This window comes from Siphateles boraxobius, unplaced genomic scaffold, assembly GCF_051911475.1.
Source record: "Siphateles boraxobius isolate OS27281-9 unplaced genomic scaffold, OSU_SipBor_1 12, whole genome shotgun sequence".
In the NCBI taxonomy this organism is placed as follows: domain Eukaryota; kingdom Metazoa; phylum Chordata; class Actinopteri; order Cypriniformes; family Leuciscidae; genus Siphateles; species Siphateles boraxobius.
In genome coordinates, this window is record NW_027508722.1 from 5,707,361 (window position 1) to 5,729,070 (window position 21,710).

Sequence of the window (21,710 nt, forward strand, 5' to 3'; positions counted from 1 at the left end):
TGTGCATTTTTATCATTTTAAAAAACTTTGTTGTATGCAATTCTAATAGGCAGAGAATCTATAAGTAAGACATTACGATTCTCCTGTGACTCTGTGATGAAGAAGAAAAACTTTACAGATTTGAAACGACATGAGAGGGACTAAATGATGACAGCATTTTCATTTTTGGCTGAAAAAAAATTTCTAAATGAAGGCTTGTGTTTAATAGCAAATTTATTTTTTAGTGGCTAGTTGGAATTATAACAACCCTAGAGCAAGAAAAATCCTGTTTCCTGAGCCCTTTGAGGAGAACAATAGAGCTCCTAACATGAGTTCAGAAGTGCTTAATATCATCATTAATAACACAATAGCCATGTATTAACAGAGCGACAGCTCATTCCTGCCATCCACTCCTGCAGCAAAACCTCCCAGATTTGAGTTTGTGCTCCATCACACTCCAGCCAGACCTACTCTTTCCACATTACTGTAATATACTGCATGAACACACGTGTGTGCACGTACGTATAGCTGCAGCTGGGCAGTTGTGGGTCCAGGCGCTGTGAGGGTCTCTCCTCTCTCCTCTCCCTGCTCGCGTGGCCCAGCTTTGGGCCGGCTGTAGAGGAAGGTGGTTCCTCCTGTCTGATACTCTCCCGGCGGGTCGACCGCCCAGCGTCCGTTCACCACAGACTGACCCGTTCCACTGCGCAGGGCTGCACACACAAACACAGCAGGACACAAGCTGTGGTCACACATTTACACATGCAGTAATGATATATGAGGTACTTGCATTCACACACTCAAAAAAAATATTCTAGCTGTTTGCTCAGTTTATTTAAATAAAATAAGCTGAAGCAACACAAATCTTTAGTTTTTTACTAAATTGTCATTTGCACTCAATTTTATTATGTTAAATGAAATGAAATTTGTAAAATGTTAAGTTAACTGTAACTAGTTGTGTTGGGACGACATGAATCATTTGTGTTGCATTGACCGAAACTGGACAGTGGCTTTGCATAGAGATAGATCAGGAAAGTAAATGTTGAAATTGCTATTTAATGTGTTTTTTAGTAAAGTGAAAGACCTGTTAAAGTTTGATGTTCAGTTATATTTGAAATTTAAAAGAGTTGATGTTATTTCGACTTTTTAGGTTACCATTTTGCTTTTTGCATTTTGCATTAAGCTATGTTGTTCTCAATGAGCTGTAACTGTGCTAATGCCAGTGGTGAGAAAAGTTTTACTTGAGCATAACTTGCATGTTACAAAAATCACACTTAGCATATGAACATGTGTTGCTTTGGCTTTTAGTTTTTGTATAGATAAATCAAATAAATTAGTTTAAGATCCAGCATTTCATTTACACAGTCTACTTGTGGTCATCAGTTCTACCCCTCTCATAAACAATCATGAACATGTACAGTAAGTGTTCAAGACAACTGCTCACAACCTAAGCACAAGCTCACCTCTTCACCACAATGGTAACCAAAAATGTGTATATAAATAAAATAAAATAGTATTATTATTTCATGTTCTACAAACTCTTTTAATGTTCAAAATAACTAAACATCAAATGAAATTGGTGTGATCTCATTCAAAGGATGAATTTTATTCATCAGTGCAATTAACCTAGGGCATAAGAAAAAAATTAGTTTGGTTCCGGTTTCCGACCGACTCTGTCAATTTATGTGCGACCCAAATTTATTTTATGAGCTTGGGGAAGAAATAATACAAATTAAATAAATACACAAATAAAAAACTCTGAGGCGAACTATAATTTATGTTTTTGTACAGCACCGTATTTGTATAGCCTGTTGTCTTCCAGCAATGCGAACAAACGAGGCAGCCACGGGCGTTCACACATCGTTGTTGTCATGTAGATGCACTGCTGCGCTTGTGACAGGACGCATGAACTGAACGAGCAGAGATGGAGGGAGAGCCCCGGTCGCGTGCGCGCACTAGGGGTGGGCGATACTGCAAAATTTGGTATCGATCCGATACCAAGTAAATACAGGGCCAGTATCGCCGATATCGATACCGATACCAATACTTTTTAATTTTAAAACCATGCACTTGAACTTACATGCACTTTCCTCTGCTAGAGCAGTGTGTCATGATTTATGAGGTGAATGCATCATTAATATGCTAAATCTGAATACGTTTTCATGACCACTAAATATTTTGTGATTTGTGCTCTCAACTCGCTTGCAATTAGTCAGTGACTTTTACCAAACTACCCTAATTATAGTAAATGCACTATTGTACACTAGCCTACTGTTCGAAAGTTTGGGGTCTGTAAGATTTTTAATTCTCTTCTGCATTTATTTGATCAAAAATACAGTAAAAACTGTAATATTATTACAATTTAACACAGGCTATTCTGTAATTTATTCCTGTGATCAAAGCTGAATTTTCAGCATCATTACTCCAGTCTTCATGATCCTTCATGATGAGAATTCATTTTAATATGCTGATTTGCTGCTCAAGAAACATTTCTTATTATTATCAATGAAAACAGTTTTATGTTTTTGTGGAAACCAAATCATTTTGCATAAAATGTATCATGATGAACAAAGTTGAAAGAACAGCATTTATATGAAATAGATTTTTTTTAACAGTGTCAAACCCTTGACTGTCACTTTGGATCAATTTAATGCATCGGTCCTTGTTGAATAAAAATATTAATTTCATTATACAAATCTTACTTACGTCAACATGTTGAACCGTTATGTAAACTTTTAATTTGTTTATAGCGAAATAACTCCCGATTGTTTCTCTGTCATCTAAGCAAGGCTTCGTTTCCCAAACGCACTGTGACAGAAGCACCAGCTTGGAACGCTCTCTGTGATTGATTAGTTTTGTCTTGTATCCAGATGACTAGGAGAAATAGTTCTACCCATGATGTCTATGGTTCTACCCTACACAATTATTCGCTAACATTCACTTATTTTTCAACTTAGAAGCTTTTTTTATGCACTTAATTGCGTTCTAAATTAATAAAAATTACATTAAAAACAATAAAAAAACGCACAAAAAAACACATATGGACCGATATTTTTATGTGAGGATCGATCCTTTTCGATACCACGTCAGTATCGAAAGTATCGATACTTCAGGATCGATCCGCCCACCCCTAGCGCGCACTCTCTCTGCGGAACCAGGCGAAAGTATAGGCTTCACTGTCTCAAAACTAAGCACTGTCTTGCTCTCTCTCCCTCGCACATATTAATCAAAATAAATCGACACGATGGCAAGGTCGGAAGACTAAAGTTGAGGAGCATTCAGATATTTCTTTTTTCCTGAATTACCGCTGGGTGGGAATTGTGCTAAAATACGTTGCCTTATCTTCTCTGAAAAGCGTTCCACACATTCAGCTGACATATAAACCACACTTTAAATGAACAAAAAAACTATCCAGTGATAAAATGTTTTCTGTGATGACACAAATCTTGTGGGATGTCTTAACCGCCGGGATAATCACAAACGCGCACACGTCCGATAATGACACGTCCAATTCACGAACTAATGACTAATTTTAACCGATTCGATTTAATGAATGGTTAAAACAACTGATCTTTCCAACACTGAACTCACGAGACGTCTGACGTCCCGTTTGCCCCCGCGCACACTTTTAAAATCAGCGTGTGTCTGTGTGTAACATGCTGGGGCTGGGACACACAAGGTGGTAGAGTACATGTTCAGGTAGGCTATGTTATGAAAAAATAGAGTAGCTTTTCCATCGCTACTGTAAATAAAAATTAAAAAAATAATAATAATAATTTCCTTCCTATCCCTCCCTGCCACTGGACAAAAAAAAAGAACAAAAAAAAGAAGTCCCTACCGACCCATGACCTCAACTGACAACCAACCGGAACCAAACTTTTTTTTTTTTTATGCCTAGTTCAAGTTCAAATCAATTAGTTCAACTGTGTGGAAATAGGTGTCATAATTTATTATTATTGATAAATAATATTAATTTTTTAAATTTTGTTTTTGTACATGTTCTTGGAAGTTTTTTTTCAAGATTCATCCGACAGTCATAATTTGTTTGTGGAGTGTGTGGAAGTCTGTTTTTAGCTGTCTGTAATAACAGATCTCAGTTCTGCTTGTGATGATCGTTTTATGAGTTTCCTACCATAATCACACATCACATGCAACTAGGAATTCTCCTCCATGAGAAGTTCATAGCAAAAGTGTCAAAGACAGAGGAATGAAAAGAAGAGGATGTAGCACAGATATCAGAAAACTAAAATTACTAAGCAAATGTGTATGGCACCCATAGGCCCACCCATGAGACATATATCAAATAATGAGTTATCTTTTCTCCTCACATTGCTTTGAGAGTTTAAATGTAGATCTCAAAAAGTCTCAAAATGTGCATAATATTGCCAAGACACTGACGATGGCAATCATATAATCTCCTCATTATTCATCAAAATCTTTCAAGAACAAATAATCAGAGCGGTGCTTTCCATGATACACTGTTACTGTGACACCTAAAAAAGACTGATACCGATACTTAAACTAGTATGACTACCCAAACCACTTCTTAAAATACTAACCAGACAAACACTAATAACTATAGTAGAAAGACAAAAAACAAAAAATACTGACACCTAAACTAGACAAATACTGACACTTAATGCAGTATGACTACTCAAATCACTCTAAACTTGACCAATACTGATCCTTAAACTAGTACCACTAGTTGAAATACTGGTAATTAAAGCATTATGACTACCAAAACTATTGACACCTAAACTAGACCATTATTGATACTTAGACTAGGATAATTAAACTAGAGATATCAAAACTAGACAAATATTGATACTTAAACTAGTATGGTTACTTAAAACTAATGGGACCTAAACTAGACCAATACTGATACTTAGTACAATACTTAATAAACTATTATCACTAGTTTTACTGAAAATTAAACCAGACAAAAACTTATGACTCAAGTTGTATGGCTACCTAAAATACAACATTTAAACCAGGTCCAAAACTGCTTAAACTAGTTTAATTAAACTACTGACACCAAAACTAGACAAGGTGAAACTTAAAGCAAATAATCAGAACTGTGCTTTCCATGATGCGCTGTTATTGTGTGTCAACAATTGACTCCTATTGACATCTAAACAAGACTGATTCCGATACTTAAACTAGTATGAGTTTAAAACCAAACCACTTCTTAAAATACTAACCAGACAAACACTGATAAAGTAGTTAGACTAACAAAATTACTGACACCTAAACTAGACAAATACTGACACTTAAACTAGTATGACTACTCAAACCACTCTGAACTTGACCAATGCTGATCCTTGATCCTTGATCCTTGATGACTGCCAAAACTATTGACATCTAAACTAGACCATTATTGATACTTAAACTACAACCCCAAATCAGAAAAAGTTGAGACATTTTGTTAAATGCAATAAAATCAAGAATCTGTGATTTGTTCATTCTATTTAACCTTTTATTAAATGACAAAAGTACAAAGAAACGTTTTCCAATGTTTTCACTGACCAACATAATTGTATTTTGTAAATATGAACAAATTTGATTTTGATGGCTGCAACACACCCCAGAAAAGTTGGGACAGAGACCAAAATAAGAGTGAAAAGATTATCAAACTTAGATTATCCAACTCTTTTGAAACAGTCCACAATGAGCAGCTGAATTGGTAATAGTTGAGGGTCTCATGTTTGGGTGTAAAAGTGCTTCTCAGTCTTTTTAAGCAAAGATGAGTCATGGCTCATCACTTTGTGCCAAATATAATGAGAGAACTGTCAAACAATTAAAAAATCACATTTCTCAATGCAAGAGTGCAAATAATTTATGCCTTTCATCATCTTCCATACATAATATTGTCACAAGATTCAGGGAATCCAGAGAAATCTCAGTCTGTGTTGGGTAAGGCAGTAGACCTCTGTTGAATGTGCGTGACCTTTGAGCCCTCAGATGGCATTGCACGAGATACCATCATGATAATCCGTTAAATACAGCCACATGTGCTCAGGAGTAATTTGGAAAACCGTTTTCACTGAACACAGTCTGACGCTGCATTAAGAAATGCCACTTGAATCTCTGTTACGCAAGGAGAAAGCTTTACATCAGTTCTATGAGGAGATGCCGGCGAGTTCTCGAGGCCTGAGTTCATCTCAGATGGTCTAGAAGACAGTGGAAATGTGTGATGTGGTCAGATGAGTCCATGTTTCAGCTTGTTTTTGGGAGAAAATGGACGTCGAGTTTTCAGTCCCAAAGACGAAAGGGACCAACCAGATTTTCACCAGCGACAGGTGCAAAAGCAAACATCTGTGCTGGTATTGAGGTGCATCATTGCAAACCGTATGGGTAACTTGCATTATTGTGAAGGTACCATTGACATGGAGGCATATATTGTGATTGTACAGAGACATAAACTGCCATCAAGATGGCATCTTTCCTGGGAAGCAAGACAATGCCAGGCCTCATTCTGCACATGCTAAAACTTAGTGGTTTCTAGACACACTGCATCATAGAAGGGATGTGCCTGCCTGTTTACTGCAGTCCAGATATGTCTCTTATGGAAAATGTATGACCCTTCATGAAAAGGAGAATCAGGCAACGATGACCGTTGAGGACTGTTGAGCGGCTGTCTTGTATCAGACAAGATTGGGCAAATATACCACTAGCAAAACTCCAACAATTAGTATCCTCAACTCTCAAATGATTAAAAAGTGTAATTAAAAGGAAAGGTGAAGTGACACAGTGGTAAACATGTCTCTGTCCCAACTTTTCTGGGTTGTGTTGCAGCCATCAAAATCAAAATGTTCATATTTACAAAATACAATTATGTTGGTCAGTGAAAACATTGGAAAACGTTTCTTTGTACTTTTGTCAGTTAATAAAAGGTTAAATAGAATGAGAAAATCACAGATTCTTGATTTTATTGCATTTTACAAAATGTCCCAACTTTTTCTGATTTGGGGTTGTAGGATCATTAGAGATAGCTAACTAGACAAATGCTGATACTTAAACTATGGCTACTCAAAACCAATGACACCTAAACTAGACCAATACTGATACTTAATAAACTATTTTCACTACTTATACTGAAAATTAAACCAGACTACAGCCTCTAAACGAGTCCAAAACTGATGCTTAAACTACTGACACCAAAACTAGACAAAATAGTGAAACTTAAAGTAGTCTCACTGGTTAAAATACCGATAATTAAACCAGACAAACACTCAGAACAAAAGTAGTCTGACAAACTACTGACACCTAAACAAGTCTCTGCAATGATGCTGGAGAGTTGGAGGTGGTTTCCAGGGCATTGCTGAACACATGTCTGGATCACAAACCCACACACTGAACTTTAATACACAGTGTTAGAGGAAATATAAACAATAATAACAGTGATAGTTAACACCTCCTGAGCTCAACCTCTAAACTATAAAACTGGGGCAGACGCAATCACAGAGAGACAGGAGAAAGAAAAGCAAAAGCCAAAAAAAGGATGTCAGCGAGAGAGAAAAAATATGATTTCTCATTCTACACTCAGAATAGGGTGTAAGTGTTTTGTCTACTACAGAAGTCTGCCTTCAGGGCACAATCACAGAAGCCAAACAAACACAGACATGTCCATGACTGTGACTCAGGGTCATATTATTTTAAGAAAACATGCCTGTATTACCTAACACATCCCAGAGAGATCCCCCACATATATAAAAGAAAACATAATCTGTGAATCCAGGCATTCCTGAGTCGTGTCCAGGCTAACATTAAGATGAACAGCATATCAGCAATCCTCTCAGGACAATGACTCATTTCTGCCCCTAAACGCACCACGTGCTGAAACAATGGGACACTATCATCTACAGACACTGAATTTAGATTTAGACTCCAGGGCTCGCAAAATTTCAAAATCGCTGGTAGCCCTTCGGGCAGGCACTCTTCAGATTTTGGTAGCCCGAAATGAATTTTACTAGCCCAAATAAAAAGACAATTTTTAATGTAGAATATTGCTTAGGAGTCAAGACAACAATCAAAAACTTTTCTAGACATCGTAATGTTTTTTTTTCTTTTTTTCTCAAATTGCTATTCATACCCACACAGACACACACCTGTCCCACCTTACGCCACTGCTCGTGTTTCTCTTAAAACAGGCACGGAGATTCATGAGAAAACCTGCGCGGTCAAATTTTTCCCTAAAATAACTGGTCAAAAATGTGATTAAAGGGAGCAATTTTTACACTATTTCAGATAGCCCGTCGGGCAGGCCGGTTATGCATTTTGGTAGCCCGATTGGAAAACACAAAAGCCCCGGGACGCTGGGCTAGCAATTTTGCGAGCCCTGCGCTTTCTAGATTATATAAAGTGATCAACTGCAGCTTTATCTCTCTGCTAATGATCTGTTGTTTAGAAGCCGAACGTTTGGTTGGAGGTCTGAGCTTAACTTGAGTCACTAAACCAAGGAACAATGACCAATTCACACTAATCTCACACCAGCAGGTAGAAACATACACTGATATGTTATGTGTAAGCAAGTACATGCATTCACAGTCACACACACACACACACACACACACACACACACACACACACACACACACACACACATGCGCACGTTCATGAATGTGACGTTTTATGTTAGGATGAACTCCGATCATACTGCAAAAAATACTTTGCTTAGTATTTTTGACTTGTTTCCAGTCCAAATATATATATAAAAAATCTTAAATCAAGATGCATTTACCAAAGTAGTAAAATAGCAGAAGATATTATGCCTTGTCTTTTGGGGGGGAAAAAATCTAGATTACGGTAAGATTAAAACTTGCAAAATTATCTGCTAATGGGGTAAGAAAAATCCGATTATTTTTAAGTAAGAAAAGCATTCTGGGTGAACTATTCTGCCCTGCAAATGCAAAATGCAGTAATTTTAACTACAAATCATGACACATGCGTTTGGTTCAGTTCTACTCAGAATGGATTCTGAAATTCAAATCAAATCAGTCCAAACTCTTCAAAATCAGTTCCAGTGTTCATGTAGTTCCTGCATTTGTCTTTGTAGAGCAATATTTCATAAACGTTGAAATAAGGTACTAAGATAAAGTTATTTCCTTTATGACGGTGTTTTCCACTACGTGTGTTCACATAATGAAAGTTTTCTGAAATGAAAGTAGGGTCATTCGGTCACCATAAGGAAAGACAAACAGAACATAAATGACCACACACACACACACACACACACACACACACACACACACACACACACACACACACACACACACACACACACACACACACACACACACACACACACACACACACACACACACACACACATTTTCCATTTTATGCTAATGACATTTTCTGACCCATAAGCCGGACCCCGTCACACAATGCTTTATGTAGTTTTACATTTATTTTTCATCAAAGGGGACCTATTATGATCCTCAACAAAGACTTGAATTCGTTTTTGGGCTCTACTAGAAAAGGGTTTTAGAATAGGCTTGAATGTTCAAATTATTATACATTATTTTTCTCATATTTGTCATTGTTGCAGCACCTCTCTTCTCAGCCTGCCAGTAACATCTGTTTAGTTCCTGTCTCTATGATGCCCCTCCTTCCAAACAGGGCAATGTGATTGGTCGGCTGGACCAGTGTGTTGTGATTGGTCAACCACTTAGAGCATGTTTGGGACATGTCCTGCCCCTTATCATAACCACGAATTTCACACACTACTAACTCAACAGAAGTTGCCTTATGCTCAAATAGCAACATTACACACAAAAGAAAGTTTAAAAATAAAAAAAAGCATTAAAAGTAACCCTTTTTAAACTATTATATAAGCAACTTCCTCATAGGGATTTTTCAGGGTCTGTTTCCCACAGTTTAGCTGATTTTAGGTTTTACTATCCTTAGAGCAGATATTTTGTCCAAACTTGACCCACACACACACACAGAGATAGTTCGTACCCAGATAGTTGGGACTGGCTCGTCTCTCCGTGATGTTGATAGCTGTGGCTCCGGGAGGGATATCCAGGATTTTGTGGTAACCCAGAGGAAAGCTCGTGTTCAGGAAACTTCCTGTGATTCTCTCGCAGGTGCCGTCTCCACCGCCACACACACCACAGCGATCCCGAACCAACCCTGAGCCCAACACACCGTCACAGCCCTCACTCTGACAGACAGATGGAGGAAAGAGGCTTTTCATTAATTATAAAGTAAGATATGAATGCATGAGGTTGACAAGATCAGACAACATCAGATTCTATCCTTGCGAAAAAGAAGTTTGCTTAATTGTACTGAATGTGCACTTGCATTGTCCTTCAAATCTTAAAAATATAGTTTTAAAAAACTGTAATTACAGATAATTTCATTATTTCAATGAAATAAAAGGTAAATTAAGGGTATTTATAGAGAGTACTATGACTATGCTTCTTAACCCACTTAAGTACACTTTTAAAAACTTAGTAATAATTTCAAAAGTAAATTTTAAATCATTGTTTTCATTTTCTTTATTGTGCTGACTAACATAATAAGGCACACATACTTGATTATTAATCAATCTTGAGTTTTAAATGTTGTATTTAAAGTTCATATATTTTGAATGTACTAAATTGTAACTTCACCATTATAAATGTGTAATTACACATATTTTTAAATACTTGAAATACAAGTTTCAATAGAAATGACAAACTGTATTTTAGTCTATCATAAATGCTTGTCAGTGTATTCGGCAGTACACGGTTATCCATATTTCAAAATAATTATGAAATTACATATAAAGATCTACTTAAGTGGGTCAAAAAAGCACTCTTAAGTTGATTTAGATCAACTTAATATAAATTTAAATATAAAATTAATAAGCTATAATACATTTTCATTTAATTGTAAATTACATGCAATTATGTTTCCGAAAATATTACATTCAACATACTTTCTTTTAAAGTATACTATTTCTTTTTAAAACGATGCTAAAGTGTAATTCTTTTCACAAGGTTAGATCTACATATCTCACAATTCCAAGAAAAAAACAAAACATTTGGCAGATTTAGACTTTGAATTGAATCTCTAGACCTCTTTCCGATGATGATGTTACTATAATATTTGTGCATGTTTTCTCACCAGACAGCGTCCTCCCACACACACATCATTGGGTGTGTTATTTGCGCATGGCGTTCCATCTCGTACCCTCTCCGCATGCCGCAAGTAGAAACGGTACCCGACCGGCCGGCAGGTCAACTCACACTGCTGCTCTAGACCCACTGCAGAGGAAGAAACAGACAAAAACATTACTTCACATTAGATTTATTACGTTATAACACTTTTCCCTTATACTTCACATAACTATTGTACTTTATTAGGTGTCAGTCTTTGTATAAGATCTGTGACATTAATAACTCACAGCTCCCAACCCCAACCAAATTGAACATAAGCTGCAAAAATATTGTATTGTAATCACAACCATGCATGAGCTTATTAACATATGTATGCTTACATATGTTTTTCACATATACCATTTCAGTATTTAACAACAGTCACTTAATTTGCAAATAGGTTAGCTAATTGTAACAAACCTCATCTTCAAATAGAAGTATTAAAGGAGTTTATGGGTCACATGAGTAGATGTCAGTGTTGTTATTGTTAACTAAAACTATTAAAAATAGTTCATTATTTAAGTGAAATCAAGCTGAAATAAAACAAAATACAAATATCGATCAACAAACTTCAACGAAAATTAGAAATGTTGCAGATGTTGAAGTACTAAAATTACTTAAAGTAAAACTGAAATAAGCAGAAATATTAAAAAATAAATAGTGAAAAAAGCACACAACAGCTATTTCAAAATATGAATAACCGACTATAATCACATAAATTATATTAAAAAAACGCTGTAAACAGTTAATAAACAGTTCCATGAAAAAGTACAATATGGCTACTTTCATAAATGCTTAATCATCATGGATCCTTCTGTCCTCATGATTGAAACTCTTCCTGAAAACTGCTTGTTTTTTCCGTTGTATCTGTCCTCTTTATGAACCTAGTTAAATCCCTCGGGTGCGGATGCAAGATGCTTCAGTCTCTCTCTTTCACAAACACAACGCAGTCCTGAGCTAATAATTACAACCAATCAATGTCATGATCAAAACCTCCATCACAAACACAGGAAACAGTCATTATTACTGGTGTTTACTAACACCAACATAACACACACTTGAGACTTGCCACTTGGACAGGATTGTATCTGATATCTGGAAATCACAATTATAACATTCCCTGATACCTCCTGGCTTTGTAACTGACTGTGTGAACCCTGTGAATATCATAGACACTTTAGCTCCTTTGATTTGAACATGCAAGCATAGTTAGAAACTGCAACTTCAGCATCAGCTGAACAAAAACAGGCACAAGCGTATCAGTCCATCCTTAAAGGTCATTGATCAGTTTTTTGCTCTCAAATCTCTTTTTCTATTTTCCGTCTCAGTTGGCCGACGGTCCATTCACTTGATGCACACAAAGAGTACTTTCATTATCTGGCTAAATCAAATCAGATTGGCTGATGTTTGCCAGTAATAACACACAGGGTTTTTGTCAATCTGCACTGTAATAAAGATAAAGAAATAAATAAAATCAGTAAAAGAAAAATGTACCAGTAATATTCTGTCAGGACATTGTTCGTTAAACAAAATCAACATTTATACCAGAACAGCCGTTTTACTCAAATGTACGTCACAAAAGGGGAAAAAAGAATATCGCAACTTTCAACCTAAAACACAATACAATTCAATGTGTCATTCAAAGTATAGGGGAAAACACCTGTGAAAAATTGATATGGAAAATTCCTTCGCATTAACATAGACTTTTCCTATAACAAGGTTGTGTTTACTTGATTCAGTGAATAACTATCACTGAACAAAGTTTAGTAAGTTACATCAAGGGCCAGATTAACTAAAAGCTTGCGCCACCACAAACCCTCTTTTGGCATTAAAAACCGTCTCAGGTTATGACTATAACCATTGCTCCCTATCAAGGGAACTCACACTGCATCGGAAGTATTGACGCTATGTCAGGGCAAAGCAGCGTCTCGTTCCCTCGAAAGGGGACGTCTCAGGTTACGACTGTAACCATTGTTCCCTGAGAAGGGAACAAGAAGTTGCGTTGCCCTGACAGAGCGTCACTACTTCCCTCGAAAGTAAACTACTGTCAGGATTTACTAAAGACATGTTGTTCTTGGTAGACTAATCATCTGGCTGCGTCTGTGTTATTTAATTTGTGTTATTTATTTTGCCCATTGTCAATAGTTCACCTGCAGAACTTTCCATCTGCACTTTTATGAATCAGTCGCTAACTGCCCAAGCTAACGCTCACACTCATGTACCCGCTCACACTCACTGGGAAAAAGAAGTCACTCAAATCCCACTCCAACATGAAATTTATCTTTTATCTTTCTGTTTGTAATAACATCTTGAATAAGTGACTCCAGAGGAAATATTACAGGTTCTCTCCCACTCTCACGCTAATTTGCCTAGTTTAGTAAATCTGCACTCTAAAAAATGCTAGGTTGTTTTAACCCCACTTTGGGTCAAATATGGACAAACCCAAATGTTGGGTTAAAAATGTAACCCAATGCTAGGTTTGTCCATATTTGAACCAATGTTGGGTTGAAACAACCCAGCATTTTTTAGAGTGTGGTGTTTTGCATGCAAGTAAACTAGATCTTCACCAGCATATACAATCATATACTTCACGGCATTTTCTGTGAGGAAGTTCTTTTTGGTCGTTACACATTTTCTGTGAGATTATTTAAATACATTTATGCTGGTCTATTATTGTGCCATGATCTGATTTCAGATAACCCCGCCCCTAAACAGCACGTAAACACAAAACAAACGGTGGTTGGTTGCTTTACATGTCTGTCAGATTAGTTCTCTTTCAGTCTAAGTGGGAGGTTCTTATCCATAAAAGACTGGAATGTGGACCAGACTTTATGCTGATAGTCAAAGGTCTGGTTACGTGAGACTCTGTCTGTCTGTCTATCAGAATCAGCTGACACTGACAAAAGAGCGAGGGATTCCAAGCCCTTCTTTTCCCATTCGTCACAGTTATCTTTGAGAGATTATGGTGGAGACAATGGGAGAGAGAGAGAAACAGAGAGAAACTGACAGAGAAAAAAAGTAGAAAGACAGAGAAAAAAATGCACAAGAAATAAAAGTAAAAAATCTATAAAAAGTGGACAAAAGGTCAATTTTAAAGAGGAGCAAAAGCTAAAGTGTAGAAGATTTATCTTCAACACACTCTTTTTCTTGCTCTGTCGGTCTCTCTCTCTCTGGTGTGCAGACAGTGGAGTCTATTCAGACTAAATATACTTCCCCACTATCTCTGTCTCTAAACAAACTCAGAGAGAGAACCAGTGCACGAGACAGGAAGACAAGAGAAAGAAAGAACAGCACAGGATGAGAGAGGAATCTGTTCAGGGAAAGAGGGATATACAGAAAGACCAAAAGAAAGAAATGGAATGCCAGAATAAGAGTGTGTGCGCGACACACAGTGACCCTGAAAACGGGACATTTAAGCCTCACTCACACTGAAACAAATAGTAACATCTAAATTAACAAGCTTTATTAAAGTAAAAAATATGATTTAACATCACAGAATCAACCTAAATACATTCATTCATGCAAACAAAATAAATTTTTATGGGTTAAATCAGGTAAAAATTGCTTTGCAGGTTGCCAATTTGTTCAATTTGAAATGATAAAACAATGGTTACACTTTATTTCAATAGTCCAGTAACTTTGCAACTACATGTCAACTAACTCTCATTAATTTGCAACTACATGTCAATGACCTCTGAACTCTCATCTGGGGTATTCATGGCCTAATGGTTAGAGAGTCGGATTTGTAACAGGTAACAAGTTTGATTATCAACACCAGCAGGAAACGACTGAGGTGCCATTGAGCAAGACCCCAATCACTCCCCGGGCGCTAAGTGCTCCTAATGTGTGTGCATTTACTTAAATGCAGAGGACAAATTCTGAGTATGGGTTGCCATGCTTGGCCTTCACTTCACTTAGAGTAGGGTAGGGTTCAGGTTAGTAGAATAAGTTTACATGTACTTGCAAAGTTTCTGATAGTCAGAAATGTCTGTTGAAAAAGTAGAAAAATGTCTGTTGATATTTTCTAGAATGTTTGTTGTGGAGTATCAAAAAGTGTTAGCAGATATTAAGCAGAGAGTCAACTAATACTCTATTACTGGTAGTTGACGTAGTTGCAAAAATGACATGTAGTTAATAGAATTTCTAAAGTGGACTATCGAAATAAAGGGCCCTATCATACACCCGGCGCAATGTGGTGCAATGCGGCGCCAGGTGCGACACAAGTGTTTTTTTGCTACTTTCAGCCTGACGCAGTTATCATTTTCACGTCCTGCACCACGTTGTTTAAATAGCAAATACATTTGTGCCCCTTTTGTTCGCCCATGTGCTGCTGGTCTGAAAACGAGGTGTGTTCAGGCGCATTGTTGGCGCGTTGCTATTTTGAGGCAACTGAAATAGACTGAGCCAGTGACCAACAAAAACCTGGTCTCAAGTCAATGGCGCAATATTTTTTGGGTTATTTAAAGAGCGCGTTTGTAATGTGCGCCTATAGGCGGGTCCACAATGTGTGTAAACTTTGTCCCGTAGATGGTCTGCTTGCACGCTTTAACCTCGCACACGAGCTGATCTGTTTCCTCGCTAGAGAAGCGTTCAGTCTTTCCGCTTGCAAATTCCCCATGGCGCGAGCACAACTGGCTTTTAAAGGGAATGTGAGACGAGACCCTGATTGGTTAATTGCACGTTACCCCCAAAACACACCCATTACTCATTAAGAGAATAGGGACAAGCCTTTTAGACCATGCGCCGGGAGCGCCGACCATTTTTCCCATCGTTAAACTAGCAAAAGTGGATTCGGACATGCGCTTTAGACCATGCGCTTAGATTGTTAAAATAGGATCCATACTGTTACCAAAACAATAAAATGTTACGTTGAAATTGAAGAAAAAAAACGTATTGTGCAATTGTAACGGAGGCCAGCTAGTGAGAGGTGTGCGAGTGAACCACACTCCCCTGGCCTCAAGAGACGCACTGACGCTAGAGGCTGTGGTCTTCAGCGTCATTGTTAACATACCCACTTCCCATGTCAGAAACGCTAGTTTGAATCCTGCTCGGAGCCGTGTAAGTAGAACCAAAGGGGTTACGTTGGTGCCGTGACCCGGATGGGAGTGAGGTTTAGGGAGGTGAGTGTAATGGAAACCTCACTTCCCTGGACCTTAAGAGGTACGCTAGGGTCTGTGGTCTTCAGCGGCATTGTTAGCGCACCCGTCTCCAATGCCGGAAACTTTGCTTCCGGTCAGAGCATTGTGAGTAGAACGGAGGGGTTACACAATGTTGAGGTTGTGAATGAATTATAGATGTAAAACTAAGATGTAAGTGCAATGCTCAAAAGTGTTAATAAACATTTAACAATTTAAACTTAAAGTATGACAATTTGCACTGTATCAATTCTGAGATTGTATAAATCCCTACACAAGTATTTATTGTTGTAAATATGGATATTTTACCAACAACTGCACATGTTTAGACAGTAAGAGTATGTTAACTGTGTTTTGGCATTTTCATGTAAAATGTCTTTCTAATATTTTGCGAGCTTGTTTTTGCTTATATAATGGTAAATTAAAATAAAGTAAATGTAAGAATGTGTTGTGATTGGCTAAGCAAGAGTTGGTGGTGTGTATTACACAATGAAACCTGGCCTATACCTTACTGAAAAACCAAAAGAGACACATTTTCAGACATTTTGGATGTAAAAGCCGACAGAGTGGGCAGAGGTTATGCAGAGACGAGCCCAGATTCACTGATCAAAGGTGATTTGATCAAAAACACACACTCCTCATCCTACGCAGGATTCTTGCGGTACTCAGCTATTAAAGGTTGTGTGCTCTTCACAGACAGCATTAAGATTTCAGACAAATGACACACTCAGAATTCAGTGCTGTTCAGAATGAAATCCTAGCTTACTACTAACAGAAAACTGACAAAGCACTAATTGAACCAGTAGACATTTGCAAACTTTTCAAACATTAGTATGCACTTGTGAAAAAGAAGCACACTTTGGCATACTTTTAAAAAGAGAACACATTATTTGCTGTGCTTAAAAACAAGCTGTTTTTCTTAACATGTTAATCCAACAAGGGATCTGTGCCTCCAAATGCAGAAAAAGAAAACTGTAACAGGACCCAAAAGTGCACTTTATTCCTGGCAAGCATCTACTGCACATGTTTTTTGTTATTGTATGCTTAGAGACATTTGCATAATGTGCATAGTATATAAACAAAGTGCTGTAAAAAGTAGGGGGACCTTAAGGTGTACGTGTGGTCGCAGAGAATTGAACCACTAAGAGCGTGTTAGTATGTTATTCTGATCATAGCCCACGTCTCTCTCACTAGCACAGCTGTTTCTTCATCTCCGTCTATGCCATCCCTCCCTCTCTCTCTCTCTCTGACCAGTCAAATGGCTGTCCTTCTCAACTCCCCTAAAACCTTGTTTACAGTTTTCTCTCCGTGTCCCCACCTCCTGTCTCCTATCACACAGTTCTCACTCCTCAGTAAACTCCGTTTATTCAACACATCCCGCTCTCTAATAATCTCTGAGCTGGGTGGAGAGATTTTGGCAGCGGACGAATTAGACAGCGAGGGATTTGGAGCAATGCAAGGAAAACGAAAGGAGGGAATGTTTAGTGAGAACTAAATGAGCGACAGAGCGAAAGAGTTTGGTTTCATGCACGCTCTCTTTCTCCTCGTTCACTTGGATCTTCCTCCATCTCTCCTTCGAGCTCTTACAGGGGTAGTTCATCCAACATTTTCACCTTCCATTTTTCCAAACCCACATAACTTTTTTTCTTTCATAGAATAAAACAGAAGAAATTCTGAAGACTTTTACAGGTCAATTTTTTTACGTGGTGATATTATGGTAACACTTTATTTTGATAGTCCACTTTAGACATGAAACTAACTATAAGTAACTTTGCAGCTAAATGTCAACTAACTGTCATTAGAGTATTAGTAGACTGTCAGCTTAATATCTGCTAAACTTTATTTTATTGGTCCCCCAACAGATATTCTACTGACTATAAGTAACTTGGCAACTACAAGTCAACTTGTTCTCCTAACCCAAACCCTAACACCTAACCATAACCTAACAGTCTACTGAAAGTCTACTACAGTCTAGTAATACTCTAATGACAGTTAGTTGACATGTAGTTGAAAAGTTACTTATAGTTAGTAGAATGTCTAAAATGACTGTCGAAATAAAGTGTAACCGATATTATACGGTTACAAACTCCACATTATGTACTGTAACAAATCAGTATGCCTTCTGTTGTCTGATTGATAGTTTATACTTTTTTTGGCAAATAAAAAGTATTTTAGTATAATTGTAAAAACGTCCAACTGCAGGTCGTGGTTCCCGTGACTTTTTACTGTGAACGTAAGAATAACTTTTATATTCTTAGTAATATTTCAAAATGAAGACTTAATGGATTGAAACAACAATTATTTTTAGTAAAATCATATAAAATGTGAGTATCAAATCCATCAGGCTTTTTTTGAGGAATGTTTATTTGTTCATATCTCGATCATCATTGTTTTGCATTGCATTATATGTTTTAAAACTGCAGAGTTTTTAATCTTAAAACTAAGAATTTAAATAACATCTTACTAAGACTATTAATCTTACTAAGTATAATTGGGAGATATAGAGTGACGACGATTGATATTTGTATGATTATATGATTGTATGAGTATCTGCTATACTGTTATAAAGATCTCATTGATTTACATTCAAATATATCGGAATTTCATCTTACTTTTTGGCCATATAAATATCGGCATCTGCAACAAATTGCATATTTTATAATAAAATTAATAAAAGTAATGTTTTTTTTTTCTGAGTACGAGCTCCATATTCTCACTATATTATACTATATATGAACCAATATTGTATTTTGTCTAATGGTCAAAGAAACGGATCCAATTAAAGAAAATATACATATTTTTTTCATGTCAGGCTTTACAGGGTTAAATTAAATAATAAATAAGGGACTGAAGTTATAGAAAGTCACTGAGCCTCATTCATGAAACTTCTGTAAATATATTAGTAAATTCTAAGTAATTTGCAAGTAAAAGGGACCTTCCCAAAAACTCTCCCTCGGATTCACAAATGCTTTGTAAACATCAGATATGTTAAACGTGTGTACGTTAATGAATTCCAATCATTCATAAATAGGTCTCATGACATGCAACCTCAACAGTTTAAGATCGCCTGGGTATATGGGCAAACAAACTCATGAAATATTATTAAGTTGCATAGTGTTATCAAAATGCAGTCATCAGTTTGCCTAAAAGAACAACTTTTGGAGGTTTTATGCACCATTTACGTGTGGAAGGGGAACAGGGTTCGTGAAAATACATCACACGACTATACAAACGATTAACACCGAAATTTGTTCTGTTCGTGTTTCATGAATGAGGCCCAATAAGTCTGTACCATAAACAGTTGTAATTTGCATGCTTTTTGTGAGGAACAAACCACAATTTAAGTAATTATTCACTAAAAATCTTCCCCTCCAGTAAAGCAGATCAGTCCCATTTGTTAAAAGAATAATTTAAAATTGATTTGTGAACTGATTAATAGAAAATATCCAACTATAGAGGACAATTTGTTCCTGTATTGGACATTGCTGTTTCTCTCATGAATGCGCAAAGGAGAACTAGGATGGGTGCCAATATTTTCAGTAAATAACTTTTTGTAATGACAGAATTAAATTTTTCAATGAATATTTTTCTCAAGAATGTCCCATAAAAACCTTGGCACACTGAGAACAAGCCAAATCATACGCAGAACTGCACAGCAGTGTCATGCAGTAACAATTACTGCACACACACACGCACGCACACACACACACGCACACACACACAATCACATAATGATCTTTAGAGTTGAGCAGGCCAAAAAAATGATCTCCAAGGGACAACAAAACAAAAGCATGTGCGCACACACGCCATACAGCCAACAATAGCTCAAATAACTGCTGGAACCTACAAGAGTTTTACTTCTAATAAATCGGAGCACATTCTTGTGCCTCCTAACCCACAGCACACACACACACACACACACACACACACACACACACACACACACACACACACACACACACACACACACACACACACACACACACACACACACACACACACACATAGTTCCAGTGTCGCCTCTTTCACAACAGCTCATGGCCTGAATACCCCTGAGTGCGTTTGTTTTGATTTCATTTCTACATAAAAGCAGTTTCAGAACACATTATAAACAGAGGGGTGAATGTCTCTGTCATTTCAGTGTAACTGAATTCTTAAACTGAACTCTTCCTGATACCGAACCCTGAGGGATAATCAGCACTGTCTCAACTGGAATCAACTTTGTCCAGTATTGAACCATGTCTGATGCTGAGCTCTGCATGCTGCTTAGCTTTGTGCCATACTGAACTGTGTTTGATGCTGGACCTGGTCAATAGTGCACTTTCTACAATACTGAACTCTGTCTGATAAAGATTTTGTAGAAATCACATCATCATAAAAATTTAAATCTGTGCTTTCACCTTCCTTTAATCCCTCCCTATTCTAATTTATGATACTCTAAGCAATGTCCGAAACCTTTTTTAAGTACTTGTGGTTGTTTGCCTCTTTACGATGAATCGCTTGCCAGTGTTGTGCCTGAACGCGTTCATTGGACGATAGTATACGATTCATATTTTGGGCGAACGTGAACTGAACGTACTGTATTACTGCCTGATGAACGTTACTTTGAACTCGTTTATTCTGGTGTGTGTGAACGGCACGCTCTCTCAGTTTAACTTCGTTCAATAGAGTGTCAGATTTCTATAGAGCGAAAACCGGGATAAAACACACATCGTAAGCAGGCCTTAATATGTAGTGGAAAAAAACCCATTCTGGCAACACCAGCCACCAGTGTCGCAACGCTGCATGCGTCATCAAAACCAAAAGCATCAATGAGGCGTCGTATGATCATTTAAACGAGTTTTAAGACAACGTCGGTGAGGATGGGAAAAATCTTACATTTCTGTGCAAACTTTGCCCTGCGATAAAATAATTGCTGTCTGTGGTTCTATACGGGCTGTGGCAATAATTTTGAAAAATAATAGCTCGCAGCAACATATTGTCACGTTTTCTATGTGTTTAAGTTCTGTTTTGTGATCTGGTTTCCCCCTGTCACTGTGATTTTGGTTCAGTCCTGTTAATTTTTCACGCTCCTCGTTTGTGTTCAGTTTCTTCACCTGTGTTCAGTTGAAGTATGAACTATGTACTGACCTAGTTCATTTTAAAATTTGTGAACTAAACTTTGAACTAGTTCATGTAGAAAGTGAACTTTCCCAACACTGTCGCTTGCTGTTTTCCTCATTTGTAAGTCGCCTTGGATAAAACTGTCTGCAAAATGAATAAACATTATTTTTATTAAATAAACATAATAAACATATTTTCAACATTTAGGTTAGTATGTGATTTTATTGCAGTCCGAATCCAGAATATCAGTGTTTTTCTTCCACCACCCGCGTAAAAATCCCAGGCCGAATCACTTCTGTTTTTTGCCAAACACAAAGGTCGTGTGGTAATTTAATTGTCATCTGAATCC

General features: G+C 37.3%; 1 protein-coding gene and 1 long non-coding RNA gene across 6 annotated transcripts in view; one reads left to right on the top strand and one right to left on the bottom strand.

Moving 5' to 3' along the window:
• adamtsl4 (ADAMTS-like 4) overlaps positions 1-21,710 on the bottom strand; it is a 73,503-nt gene that overhangs the window by 14,709 nt on the left and 37,084 nt on the right. For all 5 annotated transcript variants that reach the window (XR_013195724.1, XR_013195723.1, XR_013195722.1 and 2 more), the window contains exons 6-8: positions 11,092-11,231; positions 9,940-10,144; positions 502-689 (exon numbers count right to left, since the gene is read on the bottom strand). Coding sequence is in view for 1 of the 5 variants with exons in the window: in XM_077207068.1 (XP_077063183.1) it covers positions 502-689; positions 9,940-10,144; positions 11,092-11,231 (533 nt within the window). In the remaining 4 variants the exon portion in view is untranslated. The remainder of the gene's footprint in view (positions 1-501; positions 690-9,939; positions 10,145-11,091; positions 11,232-21,710) is intronic.
• The window catches only part of LOC143715379 (uncharacterized), a 582,927-nt gene that overhangs the window by 6,446 nt on the left and 554,771 nt on the right, over positions 1-21,710 (top strand). The window lies entirely within an intron of this gene.